The sequence below is a fragment of the Watersipora subatra genome, chromosome 3 (assembly GCF_963576615.1).
Source record: "Watersipora subatra chromosome 3, tzWatSuba1.1, whole genome shotgun sequence".
NCBI classification, from domain to species: domain Eukaryota; kingdom Metazoa; phylum Bryozoa; class Gymnolaemata; order Cheilostomatida; family Watersiporidae; genus Watersipora; species Watersipora subatra.
The window spans coordinates 63,037,376-63,063,899 of record NC_088710.1 but is presented as its reverse complement, the minus strand read 5'-3'; the positions used below and the strand labels follow the sequence as shown (position 1 = coordinate 63,063,899).

The 26,524-nt window shown below is 35.9% G+C and overlaps 1 protein-coding gene across 1 annotated transcript; it reads right to left on the bottom strand.

The window, feature by feature from the left end:
* Positions 1-125: 125 nt before the first annotated feature.
* On the bottom strand, positions 126-25,721 carry LOC137389664 (core-binding factor subunit beta-like). The gene is made up of 6 exons (XM_068075735.1): positions 25,534-25,721; positions 23,454-23,540; positions 14,156-14,275; positions 9,109-9,225; positions 6,082-6,195; positions 126-929 (listed from the first exon to the last, which is right to left on the bottom strand). Exons 1-6 carry the CDS (start codon positions 25,636-25,638, stop codon positions 876-878), a joined length of 597 nt encoding a protein of 198 aa, XP_067931836.1. The 5' UTR covers positions 25,639-25,721; the 3' UTR covers positions 126-875.
* Between the last annotated feature and the right edge of the window lie 803 nt (positions 25,722-26,524).

Below are 26,524 nucleotides of genomic sequence, written 5' to 3'. Positions count from 1 at the left end.
ATTGTAGTCGGACATCGTGCTGAAACTTTTCACGTTCTTCATACAGCTTGCCTTCCTTTTTGCAATTCTTTATCATGTCTCTATAATTGTTTTATTGTTTCTATGAATACTTAAAATACACTCTGTTCAAAGGTAAATATCAAACTTTATTGGTATCAGTATTTGTGTTTGGTCCGACATAAAAATATATACTGGTAAATCTAGAAAATGAAAATAGTTCATTCACAGTTTTTATACAAAACAAAAAAGTTCTGCGTATGTAATTAAAAATTAATTAGAGAAAAACGCTTGCTCAACATGAGTGAAACCTCAAGCTGTAGATGAAACAGTCATAACAATTGGGTAAACCTGTGAGAATTCATTGGTACTGCGTAATGATCAGATAACAACTTATGATAAGGTAGAACCATATTGCAAAATATCTTCCAAACCACATCTCTACCAATAAGGTGATGCACTCGGTATTTTATATATCAAAAGATAAATACCAGATTATTCACCATCTAATTGCCTAACCATTTGGTGACTGGCTACACCAGGTGCAGGAGCTAGTGGCACCGGTTGTAGGTTGTATTGCGTGTCACCTCACATAGACTAGCAGCTTCTTTTTAGATAGAGGAAAAACTTATTATGCTTTTTTGAACGACGCAAAAACTATACAAGTAAGCCTCTTTGGTAGTAGAAATGAGCGAGTACATGTATATACAATATCTCGGTAAGAACTGTACTGTACATGATATCTGCAGTGATACTTGCCGAATGGCTAGGGTCTAAGTCTGTTTTTAGTGATAGTGCTGAAGAGATCTTGTTGGGAATATTGCGAGGAGACACTGAGTAGACGGTGAGATTTGGTCAATGTAGATTTTCGTCTAATATCACAACGGCTGTTCAAGTTTTATTCCAGTACTTCTCCTCATTCTTCTCAAGTTCTGTAAATAGAACACCGCTGTTCAGTTTACCAGTCAACTGAAATCGTGGCAGACATTTCAAACATGATACAGCAAAAAGAGTTCGGTAACCAAGTACCAGATTTATAAAGAGCTGCCACTCTGCGCTATTACAAGTGATTCGCTCTTTGGTGTTTAATGCTGAGCTAAAGTGAGGCTATTTTCAGATATTAGCACGATGACAGCAGCAATTTTATGTTGACATGCTGACACAGAGCAAAATAGTTTGCCAAACCAAAAGCATGAACGCTTCTGTGGGGAAACAATCAATTTCTTTGCTATGTTGGCCTTCCAAACTTTGTGATATCATCCTCCTTCGTATGACAAAACAGTGGTCTATGATGAATTTAACAAGAATAAGGAAAAGTTGCTATACATAGATTGAGGCAGGATAGCAGTCAGTATGATGTCATTGGAGCAGTGTTTTGTGTGAAACATTAAATGCACTTTATGCTATGTTGAGTGAAGCTGTGCCAATTTTCCAAACATGTCTCCTGTACAAGGTCAAAGAACCTTTCAGCCTACTGAGGTGTAACTTTCAATTTATCCAGCTGGTGTGCCAGCAGACACGTCTGCTGCGGGGCCTATAACATGACAGTTGCCTATGCATTTCATCGTGAAATGATGAGATATTTTTAGAAATTGTTGTTTAATGGAAGTTTTGCGTAAGTATTATAATCTAACAGAGACTAAATAACACAACACTCTCATATCCATGTATTACAGTATTTACATAGAAATACATAGAAGTACATTTACATAGAAGTATTAACATGATAAAAACTTCTACCTGTAACCACAAATAAAATAAAATTGAATATCCACCATTTTGGGTTAGTTAATAATCATCAAAAGCTGTAATTGCGATGTGAAAGAGAGTTTTGGAATCGATGAACGTCCATGGTGACCGCTGAAATTGTTGTTAGAAAACTATTAGTCTACAAATTGAAAATCATGATATGCTGAGACAACTCGAACATTCTTTCATTTTGACACTATACTTTATGTAAGCAGCTTCTGAATGTACCAAGGATGTCATGCGATATGTTCAGGTAAGTCAGGATTGCCATACGAACATTTTTCGACCGACACTTTTACTCACCATATGATATCTAATAATTCATCCACTGTGTGACTGACAACTACTCATTCACTCATTGTTTGACTGACAACTAATCGTTAACTCACTGATTATGAAAGTAGTGTGTAAGGGGTGTCAACTGAAAATTTCGATGTCCTCTTTCATGTCTATTTATATCTTTTCAGTCTGTCAAGATAGTGCCTTTCTAAGAATAGCAGGTTAAACCAGCTTTTCCTAGACATTTGACAGACCATATTGTGAACATAAATTGTGTTGGAGTTGGTTTATTTGGAGACTTGAAGGGGGTGTTGGGCCTAACTGAGCAGCTTTTTTCTCGCGAATTACACACAGTATAAACATCAAATCCTACTTCTTGTATGTATGTATGTATGTATGTCTGTATGTATGATCTCATAGCGAAAATCAATAACAAAACTATTTTTCCCAAGCAAGTTTCAGTTACCACGGGCTGAATAATGGCATCATTGCAAAATTAGTAGTTATATGTAGTTGTCAGATGATGTCATAGTTTGCTAAACAGGATTTGGATTACCACAGGACAAAATATGTTTGCCACAAACTGCACCGTCACTTGGAGGCTTGACAAGAGCGCATATAGAATGGTAATGGAAAAGTCTGTGGCGATCTAATCTATTGCCTCAGCTACTGTCAAATGGCTTTGTAATCTGGTACCACTGATGCTGACACCAGACAGAATGTTGACATTCAGTTAAAAGACTTTATATATTGAATTACCAGGAACACATTTTACTCGCTGAAAGACTTGTTTACATTCTGCATTCATCGAATGCAAATACCAGAGCAGTCACTATATTCCCATTGTAGAGATGATATAGATTTGGAATTGCGTGATAAGTATTTCAATTCTCATGTGGCGGATTAATGCAGTAAACCACAACTGTCACGAACAACTTTTATCGTATTTACTAGGTAAATCAGACACGCTGATTTCGATTTTGTACTCAAAATAAAGATTAGTCCACTAACTTTCAAAGTCATTTAGGCTTTTTTAAAGCGTTTCAATATCCGTTTCGAAAACAACACAATCGGCATTACAAGCTCCGCCCATAAATATGTGACTAAACCTAGCTTTTTCAGGAACGGAAGTTAGGAAAGTTTAGTCCGATTTAGAATAATAGAGATGGGTGTCTTAAAACCCATTATTATCTAAATCCAGCCTGTAAAATAATTTCAGTTTTTTATGAAAGGTATATAAACTATTTAAAATTGCTTGTAGCTTGTTACATGACGTTTAAATGGGCTGAACGCTAAGAAAAATGAGCTCAAAAAGCGCGGTTTTATCACAAGCTAGCGTAGTTATCGCGCTTTTTTAAATATGCGATGCTAAATAGCTTATCTACCTTTCAGAAAAGACTGGTATTATTTTTAAGGCTGAATTTAGATATTGATGGATTTTAAAACACCCATCTCTATTATTCTAAATCGGTCTAAACATCCCTGCGTAACTTCTGTTTCTAAAAAGCTAGGTTACGCCACGTATTCTTATGGGCTGAGCTTGTTATGCCGATCGTGTTGTTTTCGAGACCGATACTAAAACGCTGTAAAAAGCCTTCATTACTCTGAAAGTTAGTGGACTAATCTTTATTTGGAGTACGAAATCGGGATCAGCGTGTCTGATTTACCTAGTAAATACAATAAAAGTTGTTAGTGACAGTTATGGTTTAAAAAGGATTAAGAAATCCAGTCATAACTGCCCACTCCTGTCTCACTTAGCAGCAGCACACTTTCGAAATAGGAACGACTGAACTATGAAAACTGTTTATAAAATGAAATAGCTGGTGTTTTCTTGCCCATCACTCGCAAGCATGAATTATTTGGTAAAAGTTTGAGCGTAATAAAACTCGCTGGACTCGCAAGTTTGTGCCATCTTTTGGATCTTTTCCATCTTCTCAAAACTTCCGCATTACCTTCATTATGAAAGTATTGTAAATGTTGAACTTTTCTGCTGCCATAAGCTAAATGTTTCAAGTCCATCAATGTACCATTAAGGTTTACCTAAATTTTGACCAACCATTTCGTATGATAGAGGGTGAACATCCCCGCTGGCTCTTGAAACTAGTCAACTTTTTGTTCTAATTACGGTTCATTGCCAGTTGTTTGTGCTAATTAGTAATTACTAGCGACTAGCTGGTCAAGTGTGTATGAGGGATTCATTCATGAATAACAAGCAGATTGAACCTTTGTTTACTTGTTAGCACTTGTATCGAGTGTAAGAACAACAGCTATCTCAAGTAGTATCCTAAAAATAGTGGTCACATTGAGTGGGATAACTATTCATACTTTATTTTAATATTGATAAAAATGAGCAGCTCTTCAGCTACCAAGAATAATTTATTGTTCTTCCTTATTTCTGATATTTAATAATAAAAGAACGCGATTTCATGGAGAAACATCTATTGGACAGCTGATTGAACTTAAACCATGAAGAAAGCATAAAATCTGTTCTATTGTAAGAAGCATGAAGCATGCATTAGAATAAAACGAATACATTTTAATTTTTGGGCTTTTTCAGACTAACTTTATTTATTTTTTAAGAGAAGAACAACAAAAGTTCAAGATGTAGTATGGTATAACGGTTGCTACGTAAGCGCCTATTTGTATAACTGCTGATGTCAAACCTGCAATATGTAAAGATGTGCTGAAATATTGAAATCGGGTATTAGATAGGAATTCTTAGAGCTGTCTACATCTGCACAAACTGTAGCCTATCTTATTTACTTTTCTGTTATTACTTTTGTTACAAGTTTTTTAATCATAGCAACATGGTCTATATTTTTGAAAGAGTTAATTTAAAAACATTGTATTTAGCGATTGTATTAAGTAGAAGCTTTGATATTTGTTGCTAGTCAAGATTGACTTCCTGTTATCCTTTGAAGCGCGCTGTTCGAGTCTGTGAGATACGAAACGACTGAAGGTAAAAAATCAAGCGGACAGACTGGATTATCCTGCAGACAACAGTCTCATTCGCTAGCATTCATGAGAGTTACCTTCCTGTTTACGGCGTAGCTGCAGCCATTTATTTGCCTTGGTGTTAGACAAGCATTAAACTACATGGCAAAGCAAAGGCCTGTGGTCAAAAGGAGACCACAGTATCATCTACTCTGAACACCCGACTATCAGCGACGTTCTTGTTTACTACTCTCGCATAAGATGTCAGCCATGTCGTATATCATTCATTCATCGCTAATATAATTCTCACTCACATTCCTGAAACCCTCCTTAGACACACCAATACATATTTAGATATGATCTTAAAAGCAAGAGCGGGTGAACATCATGAAATCACACCGCGCCTAACATTACATTTGCTAGAGGTTAAAATTGCGCTGCTGTGACTCTGGCTGTTGAGTGAATTACTAAGTTTCCATACATCGATGGTGTTGTGACACATCCCGTGTGGCGCTGCAATGCCATAACGGAAACAGCTGTTGTTCTCATTCTGTTGTGATACAGTGTCGCTGTTTAGAAGCAAAATGCCCGTACGATGCGCCATCTTTGTGTCATACAACCGGCTTCGGCGACCAATGGCGTCGTACATGTGCGCGCCTAAGTCTTACTCTCGGATTGCTCCATGAGCAAAAATTGTAGTTGAAATGCTTTAATCTATCTGTTTCATCCTTGACCTAAAGATACAGCCTTGATATAAGGCATCTCACAACCATCGCTCAACTAGATCGCCCTATGGCGACATGATCCGCTTACCGGTCCAGTGGAGCACTCCACCCCAGGTGTCCCCAGGTCTCGCTACACTGTTGCTATATGGAATCTCTGTAAACGAGGCTAGAGGTAAGACCATTCACTAAGAGTATTTGTATTTTTATAGTTGAGGCGGATGAGATCATTATCAAAACAAACATACGGCACGGTTAAACAAATGTTTACTAGCTGATATCATCTAATCACAGAAAGATTTTTACACACAATAAATACTAAGTGGTAAAGTTGCATGGTCGGTAAACAAAATAGATACAATATTTATATGTCATTGACAAACTGCTCGATGAGCCCTACCTCAGATTCACCAGCCTGTCGTTCCTGTTCGCTATACAATCTCTGCTGTTGGTCAAACTCCCTTAATTGCATAGCAAACTTTTCCTCCCTCTCCCTCTCCAAGCTCTCTTCTATCTACAGCCGATACGAATGCCGAATGTGTGCCATATGGTTTACGGTGGACCAGCTCGTAAACAACCTTACATTCATTGTGCAATAATGGGATGGTTCTGCCAAGATGTCCGTTTTAACTTCTATGCTGTTTTGCAGTCTTTATTTTTTCATATTTAGACAGATGTATGCATGTATGACTTTTAATAGTATTTGTAAATTATCAACAAAAATTATGTTTTTCGTTACATGTCCAAAAAAGAGAAGACAGAAATCCGGAGAAATCAGAGTTATCGAGTGAGTTGAACAAACGTGTTTTAAAAGTTGGTAATTCAATAAGATTGTGGTCAGGATGGTGAATTATAGGTTGTAGTAATAAAAACTTCATAAACTAAAGCATACAATGGTGGATGTAGTATGTTGGTGTCATGGAATAAAAAACAATGTATGTCATGTATGTGAAAGGATAAATACAAATATTCTGGGCATAGCAGTATTTTGAAACCTGTCAAACGAATGCAAAAATGAGCATGTTTGGGATAAGGCAATATGCTCAAAGAAATGTTCAATATGATCACAGATACTATTTTTGTGATGGTGTTGACTGCAATCAGACATGGCCTGATGGCTTTATGTTATGTATATCTAACTGCTATCATTGGCTCTACTTACTAAAAATTGACTTAAATGCCGAGTGAAATCCCTGCATATACTAAATTTTTATTTCAAGCCAATTTTAGGTTCCGGGATCATTCAGGGTATGCGTTCTGTTTTTTACGTGATGAATAAAGGTTTCCAATTAATTTCATCTTAGGTGATATGAGCATAATGTACACAGCCTCTAACAATTATTTTGAAAACATCGCAACCTTTTTTGACAATGTTCCACTTGATATCTGTTCTCTTGACAGAAAATATTTTAAACACAATATGTCAACCATTTAGTCGATTGACTAACTGATGTCCTTTTATGAATTTGGAAAACATTTATGTTCAAAAAAAATTATTGCCACTAAAGTAATAAAAAAAGCCATATGAAGCTAATTGGTTGCAGATTTTTGTACGTATGGAAAAATGACTTACGTCGAGGCAAATGTATTTGTCAAGGCAAATGTTATTGCGTCGGAATGCACTGCATTCTATGTATTTTGCTCAGGCTTGTCTAATTCTGACCAAAACTTCTGCACAAAATAAAACATCTCCTTTGTGATTGAGGGACACAAACACAACGACCGAACCAAAGCACTAAATGTCTGAGGCTTTGGTTGAAAGGAGCAGCCGAAGCCACAAGCTCCAGACCAATCAGCTTCAGTCAGCATCAATTTGTCTCAGTAAGAGGTGACAGACGCACGAGCTGAAATTTTAATAGAATCATCACTTTGTTTTCACTGTGTGTTTATCAATGCTGTTTATTCACCAAAGATTATAATCTGACAAAAAAAGGGAAAAATGAATGTAATTTTCTAGAAATTGCCACAAATTGCTGAAAGCTTTAAATGGTGGTCAGTGAGACTATTACCTGACTCGCTGGAAATGCCCTTGCCTTTGAACTAAGGCAGCCATAACTTGCAAACATCAGATAAGGTGGTCGATGCATGGCTATACCTATTATTTTTTTATTCCCCATGCATAGCCCTCTGTAATGTATCATTGAAAGAGGTATGGAATAAGCAATCATTGTTTTCTACAGATTCCTATGAATACACCTTTACTTCGCACTACTCAACAAATTGACTACTCTATCCATTACTGAAACAAGTTCAATACCTCAACTGTTGGCATTCACCTAATGCACTTGCTATATGACAAGCGCTACACACTGGAGCCTGCGAACAGCTAATATTGAACAAGTCTCATGCCTTGATTTTAAAAGTATGCTGGGGCAATTTAAGGCAAGGCAATTAAGCAATTTAAGGTAAAAGCTAATTTTCAGAATATTTCAGGACAATGTACACAATAGTATACAATGTATACAATGGTGTATACAGTGTATATAGTGTATACAATGTACACATAACCAGGATGCGTAAGGCATCTTAATCGCTCGACAGTGATTAGAAAACTTGCAGCATGAGAATGTTCAAGGCCAACAACAGAACCTAGAAAAAGTTGCATTATTTGACAACTATAGTTTTGCAACGGCGCAACATTGTAGTGATGTACGCCAATGATACCAAAAATCCATTTCTGCCACTCATTTGACTTTTAATAAACTTCATGCCTCTTAAAATAATCTTTTGAATAAGTGTGATTTTTTCTAGAAAGCTAGTAAGCACATTTGAGATATATTTTTGTTAATTAAAAATAAAGCAAGGAAATGAATGTGAGCAAAAACAGAGTGAAAAACTACATAAAAATTTTGATGCGTGCCTTCATTAGATTATTTCAACTTTACCAAGAGCCATATATATGTATTTAACATAAAACAGAGATACAGCTGTTTTGGCTCGATCGATCAAATTATTACAACTGATTAGTACATACACAGTATAATGAGTTGTTTTTTCATTTATACCAACATAATGAATATTGTCTAACAAGCTTATTTGTTCTTATTTTGTTTTAACTTTCACTCCCCCCTTCTCCAAGATAAAATACATTATAGCTACAGCAACCCCATCTCTACTAATGTTTAGAAAATAATAACAGCATGTTTTGATATAAAAAGAATTAATCAATCAGACAGAACTCAGAAATAAACACCAGCACGCCGATCTTGAGACCAATGCCATCTGAGGAACATTCCAAAAACCTGTTTGCGTCTCTTTGCTCTCATTGGTACAAAACATCAGCTTATGTTTGTTTGCTACTGGCAGGTGAGACAAGATTTAAGGTTGGCTAGTAGGGACCTACTACCATCACTTGAGTTGTGGAAATAAAGTTGCTCATCAAACTAGTTCACAATAAGGGAAAGACAGTTGAAGACATTGTACTTACTAAAGATTTCTCCTCATCAAACTCTAGGCAGCCAGTTCCATCAAGTCTGTTACAGTCTATCCAGCCCTTCCATACCACACATACACCATTCATTATAAACCGAGACTTTAAATGAACCTACAAAAGTCAAACTGGCTAAAAACCATAAGAGGCAGATATTTAGTGCTAGTAGTAGTCACTGACAGGACACCTGTCCAGTGACCATGAATGTGGAGGTAGTGGTAGGGCACTTAAACGAGCACAAGAAGCCTCGAGATGGCACTGTTGAGTTTAGTGCAAGCTTTACTGAGAATTGAAGATTCAGAGAAAGCTTGTATATAGACCATTGTCCTTTGGCCAACTAATGACATAAGTAGATTGGTTAAATCTCTGATACTTTATCAACTACAATGGTGGCTTGGTAGCTAATATTAATTCATTGGAGGTTGGTGTTGGACTCTTCAACCAAAAACCTTTTTTCATGAGAACAAACAGTGGTAATATTAGTTCGATCCAGAATGTTAACCCTTTACTGCCAATTAGTCGGTCACGACTTCTGCTCTGCCAATTTAACACTCAGTCTTTTGGTATAGTTTGTTTTAATATGTATTAAACAATTATTTGCTATTTCAAAATATTTAAAGTTTCAGTGAAGTTTCCTTTTATATTTATAAATTCTATAAAAATTTACTTTATCATCTTTGACGTTAGTTAGCAACCCAACGATCTAATTGAAGAACATAATTTTCTGGTCCATTATGTATTTTATGATCCTCTAAGATGCAAATAAAATTCATTATAAACCTTCTCACAATTGTTTGAACCTGCATTCTGACCGCAGCGGCTATGACCAAATTCGATGTTTAGAAAGAGCCGAAACTATAATAAAAGCTTCTGGTAAATGACAACTCATGTTTGTTACCACTTTATCAACTGATGAACTTACAAAAAAACGTTCAAACAATTATCTTGTACAAATATGTTATATTTCAACAATTTCTTGGCTATGAGAAAAGATTTTAGCTTAAACAGAATGATTGATATACGAATCTCAGCATCATTTGTGTTCATTATCAGCATCGTTCGTCTTCATCGTTATCGGCACTATTTGTCTTCATTGTTATCGACATCGTTCGTCCGCATTGTTAAAGGCCACTAAAACGATTTAGTAGCTTCAAAATCTTAGTTTATGACAAAGAATATGCCTCCCACGCTTCACTTGTTTGCTGGAGTTCTGAGGTTGTTTCATTAAAAATGTTACTGTACTAAGTTTAACGTCAGACCGAGTGTGGTAAAACATTTAGAATACGATTGTTCCGTTGATCGGAGTTGAATGTATCAACTTTGAACAACAACAAAATTTCACATTACTTAGACTCATCATTCAACAAAGAGAAAGCTTAAAACAAATAAAGTCGCTAATTAATTAATTTACACGGTTTTACGTAAATTCGACTAAAGCCGCTCATGAGCATGGGCGGACATATTAAGAGTAACCTATAATGCGTATCTAAATGACTCTAACAAACTGAATATGTAATATTAAGGACTACTGAATACCTAGCGTTGCCCAGGTAATAAAACCATCTTTGGACAGATAATTTATTTTAATTTAACATTACAACATTTATCATTCTAACTTATAAATTTCATATCATGAGAAAAGTGTTTGTGCAGATCAAATAAATTAAGAGAAAAATAAAACAACTATAAAGGTGTTCAAATGTAAAATAATTAACAAGTAATGGCTAAATAGAGTGTTTTGCTATGATTACAATGAAAACTGATTTGGTAATGATACAATTAATATGAGCTGTGAAAACAATAAAAATCATGAATATCTTGAATTAATTAAATCAGTTAGTGCATCGAAGTGTGTCTATAGAAAGGTTCGTGTTGCCACAGAAGCTATCCGCCGAAACTTTGAATACGACGATACTGGTACCTCTTGATGCTGGCACCTCTCGATACAGGTACAAACGTAAAAATGAGATAATGGACTGTTTTTGTGGGACTGTTTTTGTCAGATGCTTTGTCTGACCGAACAATGAGAGAATGCAGATGCAGTTCCTCCTCGAGATAATACAACAGTTTAAATTTAATAGTTGTTAGCGACGAGGAAGAACTGGAAATTGGAGCTGGTAATGGGACATTTGAAATCGAAACATACCATTTGAAAAATAAAAATTAAAAAAATAATAAATTTTGAAATGGCTTTTAAAGTTTTCTAAAAAGCAAAACAAACACCAAAGGTAATATTAATCAATAGTAACAAGTGCACCCCCATTTAGCGATACAGATAGATAAAGATACCAGTAGATCAATTAGCCAAGAAAGAATGATAAGAACAGCTTAGCCTTGTGGTTGGGTGGTGTGTTTATAAACTTGTGGTTGCAATCTTCGTGAGTTCATATCCAGTACAAAGTACTTTTTTTCTGTTTTTAAAACTTGATCACTATAACTGGACAGACTAACGACAAACTTTGAGATTTATAGATACACATTCAAGATAAACATATAGACTGTATTATAAACAGAATATAGAGTACTGTATTAGCTGTTCTTGGAAGAGCAGCAAGATGGTATACAGTAACGGATGTAGAGCAAAGAAGAGGGGGGAAGAGGGTGTATTGCGCGTCTTACTCCATCAAAATGATGCAAGAACAGTTGTCAAAAAAGCCAAGGACCGGAGGAGGTGAGACCACGTCAGTTTGTTCTTGTTGCTATGCAGCCAAGCTTGTCACTACCAGCCTGGTTTATCAAGTAAAACTCTGGTCAAATTAAGAGGCATTCAAAACTCAAAACATTCGGTTTCAAGTTGATTTGTTCGACTAGGGAGAAGATCGACTAGGGAGAAGATCGACTACCCAAAATTAGCTTCAATTCTATTTCAAACTCGATGGCTTTTCACACTACTTCCCTCTTTACATCATCAGCTTCGCTACTTCGGTCGTTCCTTTTTTGGAGGCATGATTAGGAAACAGTACTATAAACAAAACATGGCCAATATTTCCTAAACCACAATTAACACTGGATACAATGATTGATCACTAAGGATTGAGGTTTTCTCAGCTTAGCTCAAGGGTGTTGAGTTCCCAATTTTTGTTTGGGATCTGAAGCAAAAAGTCTCAATTTTCTTTAAAACGGATTTGTTCACACTCTAAGACATTTGAAAATGGAAGTTTTACTACATATCTGAACACTTCAGGTGTTTTCACAGCATAGATTTTAACGATAGCAGATAAACAAAAAATTCAAGATTGATTTTTCAGAAATCTAAATATAGTTTCCACGTATGACACAGAGTGCTCTCGTCGTATGATACAAACACTTGAAAGACTTTTGGCAACAAAATTAAAAACTCATCGTTTTGTTCTAGAAAATTCTCCATGATAATGACAGCCATGCGAAAACCACCTCAAGTGTGCAACACCTAAACTGAACGATCTTCAAACTTTTTGTGTGAAAAAGTCAAAGAAGAGGTATGGGCAGAGCCATGACCACATATTGGTGGAAGATAAGTGTTCATGGAGGTCAGCTGGTGCAAGAATCTTTTTGTAGGGTAAACCACCTTAGCCACAGTTAGTTCCCTTCTCTTTAACAGCTCACGCAAGGCAAACCACTATCCACCATAACAAGTCAGAGCAGGCCGCGCTTCCTCCGCAGCTGAGGATATCCTATGTCTTCCAGCAACCGATGGTGCACCAAGGTACTCCGTTCCATTTATATTAAACCACACAAAGAACATCTCATGCCTTTTATTGCACTTCCAACATCAACCACCTCATTACACCAAGTGACCCTGACAATCTTGATAGAGCTTTTTTTAACAAGCTGAAGCAAAGGCTCATTTAAAATTATATAATGTATTAAAACTTTACCACTCTGTAAGACAGATGTGTGTTGTAATATCTTACCCTGACAAAAGAGTTAATATATTTCAACTAATCCTTAATTTTTCACCAAAGTCAGGTGCACTAGTATTCTACTTTGAAAACACAATTAGTACAATCTTTACTATAATAAGATCCATGTCCATCTGTAACTATGCTAAGAGGTAAGGAAAAATATTACTTTTAACAAGAATCAACCTCGGATACCCGGCTGTGAAATTTTTTTTCCCAAACAGGTTTACATACGGCAGTAAAATTTTGGCTCCTGATTGGTTTTAGTATTTGAGTTTTAGTTATCAAAACCTACATCATTACATTAAAAGTCAATAGTTATAATTGGAGAGGAACACAAAATTCCAAAATTTCATTCAAAATGGTTCAAATTAATGAGTTTTAAGTGAGCACCTCTTACGTTTTAACAGCACTTTTTAAATGATAACATAATTTTTGCTACGTTATTTAGAATTTTGTGTTCCTTTCTAATTATAACTATCGATTTCTAATGTAATGATGAAGGTTTTGATTACTAAAACTCATTTACTAAAACCAATCAGGAGCCAAAATTTTACTGCCGTATGTAAACCTGTTTGGGAAAAAAAATTTCGCTACCCGGCTGCTGGCTTTGCAGCAGCGAACACTACAAACTGCACCACAGGACCACCTTGCAGCATCATGGAATAATTATACACATACTGATTACACCTGATGAACTCTCACAGCACACTGGGCTGCCAGCATACTAATAAATATAATTCTAATCAGCAACTTTGCAATGAAGACAGCTCATTTAACATTATATAATGTATTAAAATTTTCCTATGCTGTAAGACAGATGTGTGTTGTAATATCTTACCCTGACAAAAGAGTTAATATATTTCAAATAATCCCTAATCTTTTACGAATATCAGGTGCACTAGCATTCTACTTTGAAAACATAATTAGTACAATACATATATTTCTAGTACGCAAATTTGCAGATGTTTTTAGAGACCTATCTATCATAATTATACTCGAATATATACACATATCTTCCATAAAAAAAATGCTTATTAATATTTGACTGTTCCTCAGTCCTTTGGCATTTAATTAGGTAGCGCTGATTGTCTCAGACTTGACAGTAATTTATGCAAGGACCAGAGGAAGGGAGTGCGAAGAAGAAATTATATACTCATTACCTTTCCTTGTTCTTTATCAAAATCTACAGTTTCTTTTATAGGGAGCTTGTCATCGGGATTGTCACTCCATGGGTCAGCTGCAAAGCTTAGTGCTAGATTTGTTCCCGTGCTCACAAATGCCTATAATTAGCCATAAAACTTGCCACTGAAAATCATCACAAAAATCTTTCATTGCTTTTATTACTAGAAATCTATTACTTCATATGTTATGAACTAATATATTTCTCATTGCTTTGCTTCAACTTAGCCTATCCAGCCTATCCAGCCTATCCGCGTAAATGTGGAAGTTTGATTTCTTGAAAGACCTTCCAGTCGTAGGAACCAAGCGCCTACCAATAGCATTATTGCAATATATTTCAGTGTCACTTTTGACACCAAGTTTCATGACCTAGGTTAGATACCAAATGCTGCATTGTGAATATTGATTAGCAAGCCAGAGTTGTGTAAAATTTACAACCGACTACAGCGAAGGGCACAAGTCACGCTATCATCACTAATGACAGTTGAAACATAATTTCTAGTATATGGTATTCCTTGATGTACTCATATTTAATATATTGTGGTGGTTCTTGGCATTGCTGAGCTTTCACCAACTTTTTAATAAAAATTAAAATGTGATTTTTTCGCATTCAAGATATACTGTATGTTTGACTGGTACACTGAATGAATTGAGCATTAACCGGGCTCAAATAATAAATCCAATGAAATGTATAACCGGCAACAAATTACATGTCCTTTCATTAAGACATGACAAGCAAGTCAGTGTGACTTTTAGTGCTGCCATTTTCCTTGCTACATGGCTTCAACAATTGGCCATTAAATGGTCAAGTAGGCGAGAGGCTGCGTGTGCGAGAACAGTATCGCTCGGCCTCTCTTGTCGAATTAGTTTGAAATTTTTTAATAACATCGGCTAAAAGTTATAGTGAAAGCGATACAAAAAGCGCCTAGCTGGAAACAAACAGGTAATAAAAATGTTTAAGACCACGACTAAATTGAATACTAAATAGTAAAATATAAAAAGTAAATAGTAACTAAATAGTAAAATATTAAAATTCATCTAAGAAATATTAAATTTTATTTAATGTTTCTGTTACGTAGAGTCACAAAAGTCTAGTGTACCGAACTGGTTGCTGTCAAGTCTCTCCCACACTGTCTGTTAACCACTACCTACAACTGTCTCAAGGATAAGAACTCTATAAAGCACTGTACTTAGTACTTTTATATTTTATTGCAGATCATAACCACTAAATAGGTAACTTTAGTTGGTAAGGTTACTAGACTACAGTATGGTGGTATTAATATTTAAAATATACAGTACGTATATAAAAAAAATTATGTGTTACAAAGGGGGTTTGCATTAAATAATCACTTTAGGTTCCTATGTCCCTCGACATGACATTTTCAACTTACGGTCCCAACACTAGAACGAAATACTGTAATATGGCGGGTGGGGATTGGGGTCCACTGTGATGTTTTTATCATCAAGCATTATGCGCCATTATGTTCAGGGTTTATTATTATTATGTTCAATGGTCTCCATAATTTGTCGTGTTTATAACTTGAAAGATACAAATTTACTAAAGTGTAAACACTAATGGCTAGCAAACAACACATCCTTTGCAGAACAGACAAATTAAATGCAGCATCAAATAGGTTCAAATACAGCAATAAAGGTTCAAATAAAATTTTTGCTTCTGATTTTTAGTAAAATTTACAATAAAAATATTTTTTTACATGAATATGGTATATGGATAGATATATTGTTTAAGAAATAATTTAACTAATTAGAAGTTTTTCGTTCATATTTTGGTGCTTGTTGTACAATTGGGATGAAAATACCAGCTTCAAAATAAGATTAAATATTATTGCCATTGGTAAAGCATTTCATATCTTAGGAATATCATAGGAATATCTTAATAGAATTCCTAGATGCGTGTCGCAACAGGTGTGCAGTAATAACAACATATCAACCTTTGACAAAACTGGCGGTCAAGCAAAGGGTACACAGTGGTAATCAATGGTAATATCAAGGTGGCAAATGTTCAAATGTTTTCAAGAAATATTTACCTCATAAATATTCCAGTTCATTAATCACTTAACACTCGCATAACTCAAAAAATATAACCTAAATCATGGCCCATTTTTGATGTTTCCTAACTGCATTTGCCGAAACATAAGGTTAAAGCTGTGAAGGCTGACTCAGCAGCGCTCTAGAAGTTGCTAGTTAGTAATAGTTGCTAGTTAGTAATAGTTGCTAGTAATGAAATACGGAGCTGCAAGTTTCCACACATTTAGTCAGTAAAATTTCTTTATTCGCCTAAAGCAGCTATTACCTGCGTACACACTAGCTAAGTCTATCTATTGCCTGTGTACACACTAATTAAAGTTATGTTAATGTTTCATTTTTTGTAGTAGCTAACCCTTCATCGCTCTAATGAGAGTTATGGTAGTTCCCAAGTACGAACAAAATGTCATTTTGTGCTCGCTATGAAAGAATGTTGTGCAGCAAGAACCCTTGTGGTATTTTCGTGGCTGGGTTGAGGGTTATTGAAACTCAAGGCTTACCAAATTTTTTCTATGCTGCAATACATCAATCTTGCAACACAAAAAAAAGTTTTGTAGTTGAAGACAAAGGAAAGACAAAGGAGACATTCTGCCAGAAGAAAAATGTTTAAAAACTAATTTTTTTTCTTTCAGAAACCTTCTCAGAATCAAACTGAGTACTATTCTAGACATCTGGCTTTGATAACATATTGAACGTCTAATAATAGGCCAACGTTTACTTAATGCACCAGTTTATTAAACTGTCATTTGCCTTGCAATTCAAAGAGTAATAATTTTTATATCGTTTTCAAAATGTTTCACTAACCACAACATTCAATACTATCTTACAATATTGAAGTATATTTCATTTCACTTTACACTCTGTTTACATTTCATAAGAGGAAATATTACTAAAAGAAATACATTTTAATAACAACAGATGGTAGGGTTCTCCCTTAGCCTACCAACACAACTGTTTTTCTTTATCTCATTAGACAGTAACCAACTATAGTCTGAGCTTTGTAATCTTTTTTTGTAAAACAGTGTTGAAAACTTACCTTCATTAAAGATTATTCAGGTTAGGTGACTCTCATGAATAACTATTCTGCTATCTATTATCTGAATAAACATGACATCCACAAATTTTTCTATTTGCATAAAAACAAATGCGTCATCTGGTTAAAAAATGTCTATGATGAGATCTAGCAGGATCTAGAGGTTTAGTGAAAATCACTATGCGGTGACCCTATGCAATGCTGTTTTTATAATTACTGTAAACTCAAACAAAATTTTATAATTATAGAATAATTATTTTCAGGTTTAACTGTTGTATATTATAAATTTTATGAATCAAAATGTGATATTATTTTTCATTTAAAAAGTTGAGTTAAATGAAAAATTAAAAACAATTTGTTATAAATTACTGTACAATGAGTATATCTGGATAAATTTGTTCATTGTATAAAAAATCATTGTGCTTTTGTACGAATACCAATGAAAATAAAAACTAGAAAATACTAACAACATTACTCACGAACAGCCACCTACAAATTCCTGGTTCCAATCACTTGCTCAAGTAAAATGCAAATGCTGAGCAGCGTGGTTTTACACTTGAATGAAATTATATATATTGCATATACATGTATATGCAAGCTATATATAGCTTGCATATTACAATGTTTTGTGACATTTACCTAACACTATCTTTCTTACCTAGGTCAGACTTTCATTGCAATTATTTTGAAATAATGAAACTTGTGATAACTTATTGTATATGTTAACAACTTTGTATGAAAACTTGCAGCAAATAATTTGCTTGTTGAATAAATTAGGAAGTGCTTTTTAGCAATCACGATACAAGTGATCCCATGATACCCAACCAGTAATCCCAAGGAGTCGACACAAATAAGTATGTTTGTCGGTCAGAGTCATGTTGAACAAGCCAACATTTATTGACTCATTTATTCAAGTATAGCCTACTTGTGAACATCAAAAAATTAAGCCAGCACCTACTACTGCATACCACACTGATATTCGGTCATTTGTGGAATGTTGTAGGAGTTAGTAGGCAACCTATGTGGGTCAGACACTCCAAAACGGCAAATTACCATGTGTAGACTAAACAGAAACCAATCCTCATTGCACAAAAAAAAAATTTTCTGGATAAAAATACCACAATTACTATTGGTATATATCAAAGTATATGGAATTCTTAGAAAGCGCTGAAGTGGTACGCGTCACCTATTGTGTAACACTAGTAGAAAATTTTGTACTACTTCAGGAAGTTGACAAATTGAAAAATTAAACAAAATACTGAAAAAATACTAGAGCACCCGCTGCTAACAAGTTAGAAAGGAGTGCCACACTTTTGTATGCTTCATCAGAAAATTGTTGCTATTGTCTTGACGCAAATCCACCAGATAAGATTGTCTCTAGGCAGTTTAGCTATTACCAGCCTGCTCAAGGATATAGTACCGACTCGAGACTGAGCCACGCCTCTGTTTCATCAAATCTTTTTTTTATCAAGTCTCAGACAAATATACAACACTGGTAATCTGTTAGTGCTACTTGACACACCTCCAGGATAGGAACAACCCTAGTTGTTTTGCACAATTTCCATACTCATCACTTGTACTGCAACTCATCAAGCTGTTAAATCTTCATGGCTCTCCGTCCAGTGAAGACTATAATTCATGTTGTTGAGCACCCACGGTCAAGGCATTTGTAGCCACGCAGAATGATCATGCGCGCCAACTCTTTTATATAATGGTTTACACAAAACTGCTATTTTCCAATTCGAGTTGGTGATTTCTTGCCGAAAAAGATTACAAATTCAAGGCTAGTGCTGACAAAATTTTTGTTTATGAGTAGTGAAGCAAACTGTCACAAAGGCACTCTAGTCGTTTCTGAAAACTTTAAAAAACAAAAAAGTGGGCTTAATGCTAACAGAATCTCATCAATTAAATGCAAATGATGCAAAAGAAGTTCGAGTTAGCAGATGCTAGAGCAAAAATAAGCCTGTATAACAACCCATTGACTTCTTATTTTTCGAGACAACATGTTTTGAGAGTGAGTTCAGTGAGATGTTTCACTCCTTGTACTTCACACCCTCCTCACATGACAAACAGTTCGTTATACCAACTAGAATAGGTCTAGGAAGTTTGCATCTAACCATCTCAAAACACTGGACCAGTAGTATATACTGATAATTTCATGGTTGTTTGGTGCCATGAAGCACTATAAAAGTGTGATATGATATAAAATTTCTGGAGAATTCTCAATTATTAGCACTAGCAATAGTTGTCACTTTATTCCTTCACGAAGCTAATGCATGATTGGCTTCAAATGTGAACTGTTGGAGCCAATTACTTAACCCTTTAGCGACGGTCGGCTTACGGCTTGGAAAGTACCAGCGGACGGGGGCAATTACTAGGGCGATTTGACCCTTCGACATGACTGCATAAAAACTGCAGTAACTTACATCACAACTGCGGTAGTGGCATAAATCAACATGCATGAGAAAGCTGAGAAATTGTTCTACAAGCTCATTGTTTTTGCATGCAATTAGCTTGCAAATGCTTTCCAGCAAACGTGTCAATTTGTTGAAGAGATGATTTTTTTATTTTCATGTGCCAACTTCCATTGCATTTTCCAAATTGATACGAATAATCGAGAATGTTGTACAAATACTACTTGCAAGGATTCATAGGTTCACAACAGTTTGCAAAAAAAATTGGTCGTCTAAGGGCTTTGAAAGTAAAGTTATGAGCTCCGATACATTACGGGAGCGCCCCTCGAAATTCTCAGTGCGCGACCTATAAGACAAGCAAAAATTGAAGGCCTGACATGGCCCCCTAAAAATCGCAATAACTTGCATGAAAATTGACATGGAGCTATAAATTAATATGCATTGGACAGCTTAGAAATTTCTCAACATGCTGCCAATAATTTCCTGGAAATAGTCTGTGATTATTTTTGAAAAATTATTAATTTGTCCAAGTTTTCACTTCTTTTTCCATAAAATATCGATAACAAATACATTTTTAAAAGCAATAACTCTGTGAAAATTATTTATAATAAGCATCTGCACAGTGTCATATGCTTGCAAGAGTTTGCAAAAAAAAAATTGTTTAAGTGCATTAAAAGTAGAATTAGGAGCTTCGGTGCATTGCGGGTGAAGACCTTCAAAATGCTCATGACGCCATGTCGATAACCCTGCAACAGTCGCCCGACAAGGCAGCTCAAACCTTGCTATAACTCTTGTGCAATTTGGCATAAAGCTGCAAATGAATATGCATCTGAAAGCTGAGATATTTTTCTACAGACTGAGATTGTTTCCTCCAGACAGCTTGTGAAAACTTAGCATCTTGAGATCTATATGTTTGCAGTTATGATTTTTTGCATTCAAATTATTATTATGTATTTCTTGAAGCTATATATGTATCAATTTTGCATATCAACTCATTGCACAGACTCATATGCGCTGCAGCAAAGATTAACTGTTTGTGTACAAGAAGAATGGAGTGGTTGGCATGTATTCACACATTTGGTGAAGCAGCAACAGACAAGAAGCAACATTTATTATGAACAGACACAGCAAATCATGGAGAAATCAATCTGCCACATTGCAGAATATGTGAACTGAACTCTTTTGATTAGTTGGCTGCCCTGAAAAGGGCAATGGACAACAAATACAACATATCAATGCAATGCAGAACAAATACAACATATCAATGCAATGCAGAACAAATACAATAGACTAGATGACATTTCAGCAAATGTATGTACAAAAGTTAAAAATACAAAGCAATGAAACAGTTGCCAAAACTAAATAAATTACAATTTGTAAAGAAATTTATCTAGCATGGTAAGGAATAAAACATGACTCGCACAAAGATACTCCACATGCTAGGCATCTAAATTTAGTTTCGCTTCGTTTACGGGTGCCGTCATCATTTCGCCTTGAGCAGCACTTACAAACTCTATATTTTGGTTTTCTATTTTTTCCTGGACTATTTAGCACTAGTCGATGAGGGGAAGAAGTTGAAGCGCAGGAACTAGTGTATTTGCGGCAAGATCCAGTGTATTCAAATATCTGTTCAATTAATTTATTTCGAAACTCTAGGTCAGTTATTTTACAGCCGCTATGTACTCTATAAACTATGACTGCATTATACACACAAATATCTAATAAGTGAAAAAATAATTTTTTGTACCATTTCATGGTTTTACGCGCAGCGTTATAATAATGCAAGTTTTGATCTGATTTGTCAACTCCCCCCATGTATTTGTTGTAATCCAAAATAGCAGCTGGTTTGCAAATTTTACCCCCTTTATAATTTACTTTGCCTGTATCTACGACTTCCATGTTTTTATGCATAGTTGAAATTAGACAAATACATTTTTTATCTCTCCAACAGCCAACCATACAATCACCATTAGAAAAACTCGTTGTTTCACCTTTTTTAATAGTTTTTCCATTACATAATTTTAAATCTTTAGGAACACCTTTTCTGTTTGGACGCAAAGTTCCGCAAACATGAGTGTTATTTTTTATAAGTTCAGCAGCTAACTCTGGCGAATTATAATAATTGTCCATATATAAGCAACGACCTGTATTCAGCAAACCATTCATTAATTTCATTACTATATTGTGGGTGACTCCTCTGCCGGTACCTTCAGCTTGCTCTCGCTCATTACCTATGTACACAGACAGCTTGTGCACGTAGCCAGAGACAGCATCGCAGAGAGCAAATATCTTAATTCCAAATCTGGATCTTTTAGATGGAATATACTGTTTGAAGCTAAGCCGTCCTTTCCAAGCCAGCAAGCTTTCATCTAAAGATATAAATTTACCTGGCAGTAAAACAGAAGATAACCGCTCACATATCATGGATAACACATTGCCTAGCTTGAACAATTTATTGCCAGCAGGGTTTTCCGAGTTGTCAGTGAAATGTAAACAGTTTAAAATCGTTAAAAACCTGTCTCTTGAAATTATTTTCCCAAATATTGACGTAGATAAATGGGGACGGGTAGACCAGTAAGATTTTAGAGTAGGCTTTTTGACAATACCCATGAGCACAACTAAACCAAAAACTCGCGAAATATCTTTGTCATCGACAGGCTCCCAGGCATCGCGATGTTTTTGAAGGCCATATCTATTTGTTTCGTTCACTATTACATTCATGATGGCCGATGTGATAAAAAGTTTTAAATAATCAAGAATACTTATCTGTCCAGGAATTCGACATTTTACTCCTGCCAAGCTTTCATCAAAATGCAAATCTTTGGGTTTTAAGTCGGCTCCTCTTTGAAAGCCGTAAATACTCCCTGTTTCATCGCCGTCCGTTTCACTCTCATTTTCGCTATCAGATTCACTCTGTTGATTTTCTATTTCACATGCATCGTCTTCCCCACTTTCTTCTGACCTGATATCCTCTTCCTCACTGTCGAACCAGTTGATGTCTTCATCTAAACGTACTTTTTTGGCTGAGCTGGAGCAATCACGTCCGTCCATTTTGACTAGCTTTCCAAAAAGGAAGAGCAATTTTTTGCAACGTGTTCTTCTTGCACATGCGTATTAGGGATTACTTTTCAGTCTCAAAACATTACTACAAAACCTACTAAAATTGATGAAATAATTAATTTTATTTTTAAACGCTATTTTCTTAAAAAATAAAATATTTTAAAAAAGGTCTATCGTAGACTGATTTCTAACGGGCTTTCACGTGATTCGGCCTCTGAGACATTGCCCGTTTGACGGGCTTTCACGTGATTCGTCCCCAAAGAGTTAATCAGGGATATTTAAGTTACGCCAGACACTTTCTAAGTGTCAGCAACTTATCGTTTCAAATTCTCTGTTCAGCCACCAATATTACATAACACCGTGGTTAGTTGGTGACAAGCACCACCTCAATTGATCGGGCTCCTTTCATTGCAGGAGTGTATTACCCTCTGGCACAGTAGCGGCTGGCAAGTAGGCAGATGAAAGATAATGTATGATTTTCCAGCAGTGACACATGCAGTGAAATTGTTATTTGTGGGTAGAAAACAATGCACCGGCTTCATCTCTGACTCATCTCGCAATAAATTAATCAGACATACAAGTTGCTAGTCTGTAAGCTCATCAGTATACAGTCAAGTGTTCAACTTCCACTGTCTTATCAAATCACTAAAGTCGTACATATTATTTATCTCAATTATTTGTAATGTCTGTTGAAGATGTTTACACAAGTGAGTCTCGGCTACTTACAATATCTGCGTGTCCTTCACGGCATTCTTGCTGGAACCTTACTTGTCGTTCTGATAGCGGACAGTCTCTGTAACCGGTGTATCTGACCTGAGAGAATACAGAGACCGCTGTGTTATTCTATTTTATAAAATACCAAGTAGGCCAGTGTTGTTACTCTGCTATGGTAAAAACTTATAACATGATACAAGTCATCCGCGTGGTGTGGAAATGTCAGGGAAGAATACTAGCTCCTAGCAGGCCAAGCTGTTTTTTCTGGAAGTCTAATAAATGACTCCGAGATGACAGGAGAATACTTCTGAATACTAGCATCTACTATTCAGTCACTGGAGTCACTACTAACTACTCAGTAAGTAAACTCTCTGATTACATCTGAAATAGCCTATCATGCATTTTTTGCTTTGATGCAATATATTCTATATTCAGATAACAGAAAAATATTATATCATAGTCCTTTGTAAAACCTGTTTTCAACACAATAGCTAAACTTTTGGAAGCAGCACCTCGCGTCACATAAATAGCATAGACTCAGAAACATGAGCCTAGTTTAATGTACTTAAATCAAAGTACGTTAAAAGTCATATTTTCCTGTTTTGATCCTAGTTTAGGATTTATTCTTCAAATTGGGTTGATAAAATTGAAAATACTTAAGACATGTTCAAAAGATACCCATACAATTTTTTTACCGATGTTAAAGGTTGGATTCCAGCTGTTACTGGAGATGCCAATGGTTGCTGTCAATGTCATTACAGAGTGGTAAACAAGTGGAATTGATAAAACAGCTATTTGCTACTTTTTGAGAAGTTTTACTTGTGTAATTAATGTCAATTGTTATATATCGACACAAAGCTACTGAGAGCCATGAAAACATTTAGAACATGCATAAGCAGGCTATAAGACAAAGGTAAGAAAAAGACTACGCAGCCAACCAGACTGGATAGTAATTGAAACTCAAAAAGAGGCACCAGCAAAAGACTAACTCACTAAAAATGATAACAGCCACTGGAGACAATGGGACACTTGTCACATTCACAAGTACCAGCAGAGTTATTTACGGGTTTAATTCATGATGCCAATTGTTTTTATATTGTAAAATCTGTGGCATTACTGCACCACAGCTACAGTAGCTCAAGTCACGGCACGTACTGCGTGTCCTTCGCAAGTAACTCGCGCCTGTCATACGTTGGTGTCAGGAAGGATTAGCAAATGTGATGAACATATGGTTAGGTCTTCCGGAACTTTGGCACGTAATAACAACGGCTTAGGACAATGTTACGCATAAATAATGAGAGAATGGTAAGACACATTAAGACATATACAGATAGTAGCCAGCGGATTAAATAAGTTTGGGATGTACCGTCTACGGTATGCGTCTACAGTATGCGTCTACAGTATGCGTCTACAGTATGCGTCTACAGTATGCGTCTACAGTATGCGCCACAGATTGTTCATGGTACAAACTGTCTATGCAGATGTGTAACTATACAGTCTGTCTGGTCATGCACCATCTTAATTAAGGTTATGTATTAAGGATTGTATTCAACCGCATCCAATTTTTTAACACATTAGTTTTTCAGGCACTAGTTTAAAACCTATGATGTGATATTTCATAACTATTCTATCAAGTTGGTATAGAAACCTACTTGGTATGAATCAGTGTAAGATGAGGAATATGTTGCACTACTAATACACACTACTCTGTATAGCCTTTATCGTGCACACTGAAAACACTGTCAACATGTTCCATTTCACTATCATTTAGTTGTTGATAACGGATCTCTTGGCATGGCTCCATTTCATCGCAATGATAACAAATAGTCATGCACTACCTATCAAGTGCACAAGTTAAATAGAGGTCTTGCAATGAGGACAGTTGAGGAAAACCTACATAATTCAGTACGCTGCAGCAACACTGCTAGAGACATGTGCAGAGAACTGGTTGAAAGAGCTAAGGGTTCTCATGTAGTAGCATTAAAACCGCTGAGAACGAAATGATGAAGGCCTTTGTCTATCCAACAGTAACAGCGGAGAGCAGACCTCTTAAAAAGCAAGGAAATGCTGGTGATATGCATGTCATACTTACTTCGGATTCTCTCGTCAGCTTCCTAAAGAGGTCACCATTTTCGAACTGAGTGCGTTGATCTGGGTAAGTCCTTGGTTGATATCTTAGTCTCGGGCTCGGGTACATGGTTTACCACTTGGAGCTATCCACACCACTGCAGTTATCACATGCTTTCTGGCAACCACACTGGTTAGGAGTGACCTCAGGTGAACCAGAGCGCGACCTATGAACCCCTAATCCACTGGCTATCGTTTAATTCCTATTGGCTATAATCTTGTCTCATTATCATCGGCATTATTATGCTCTTTATAATAAACAGCTCCAGACAATTCACGCTTGACAGAAGACTTGTAAGCACGCCACTCATTGGTCTGAAGACAATGGGTCATCCTTTGAACAAGATATACAATAGCGGTGGGCAAACAACCACCAATGACTGGCCTTACTGCTTTGTATGCCCTTGGCACAAACCTTGATCTTGGCATTGTGCAATCCGCATTTAATCACAATTATGGTGAAGACGTATGGAAGACGGTTTACTCGGGGAAGAACCAATTTCTCTCTCTGCCTTGTAACAAAAATTCCGCTTTTTAACTTACTAGACAATGCAAGACCCAATGGTCTTAAAGCATGATTGAGAAAAGACTAACCAAAAACTAAATTACTTGGAGGTTATGAGAGCGGTTTTTAAATTAGATAATTTATATTGGACAAACAAAGATAGTTACTTGAAGGCAAAAGTCAATTCATTGCCTACATGCCAATCAACCGGAGATTTACTAGCGAAATACCAATACAAGGTCAGATACAAGGTAATCTGACTGCTTACCAGAAACCATGAATTTTACTACAAGAGGTTATTTACGCAGGTTCATAAAAACATCTGCTTTAGGTTGACATAATCGTCAGTTGAATGCATAGACTCTAAAACTTGCACACTTTGAAGATGCTCTTTCAAAATATTATTTGACAAGCAAAAGTACACAAAGCTACCAAAGCTTGACTCTCCGAA

Excerpts from the sequence above, each read along its gene's own strand:
- LOC137389664 (XM_068075735.1), bottom strand. The coding sequence starts at position 25,638 with ATGTACCCGAGCCCGAGACTAAGATATCAACCAAGGACTTACCCAGAT. Across the intron at positions 23,541-25,533 it reads AGCTGACGAGAGAATCCGAA|GTCAGATACACCGGTTACAG; the intron begins GTAAGTATGACA and ends GTATTCTCTCAG. Across the intron at positions 14,276-23,453 it reads GTGAAGGACACGCAGATATT|GCATTTGTGAGCACGGGAAC; the intron begins GTAAGTAGCCGA and ends GGCTAATTATAG.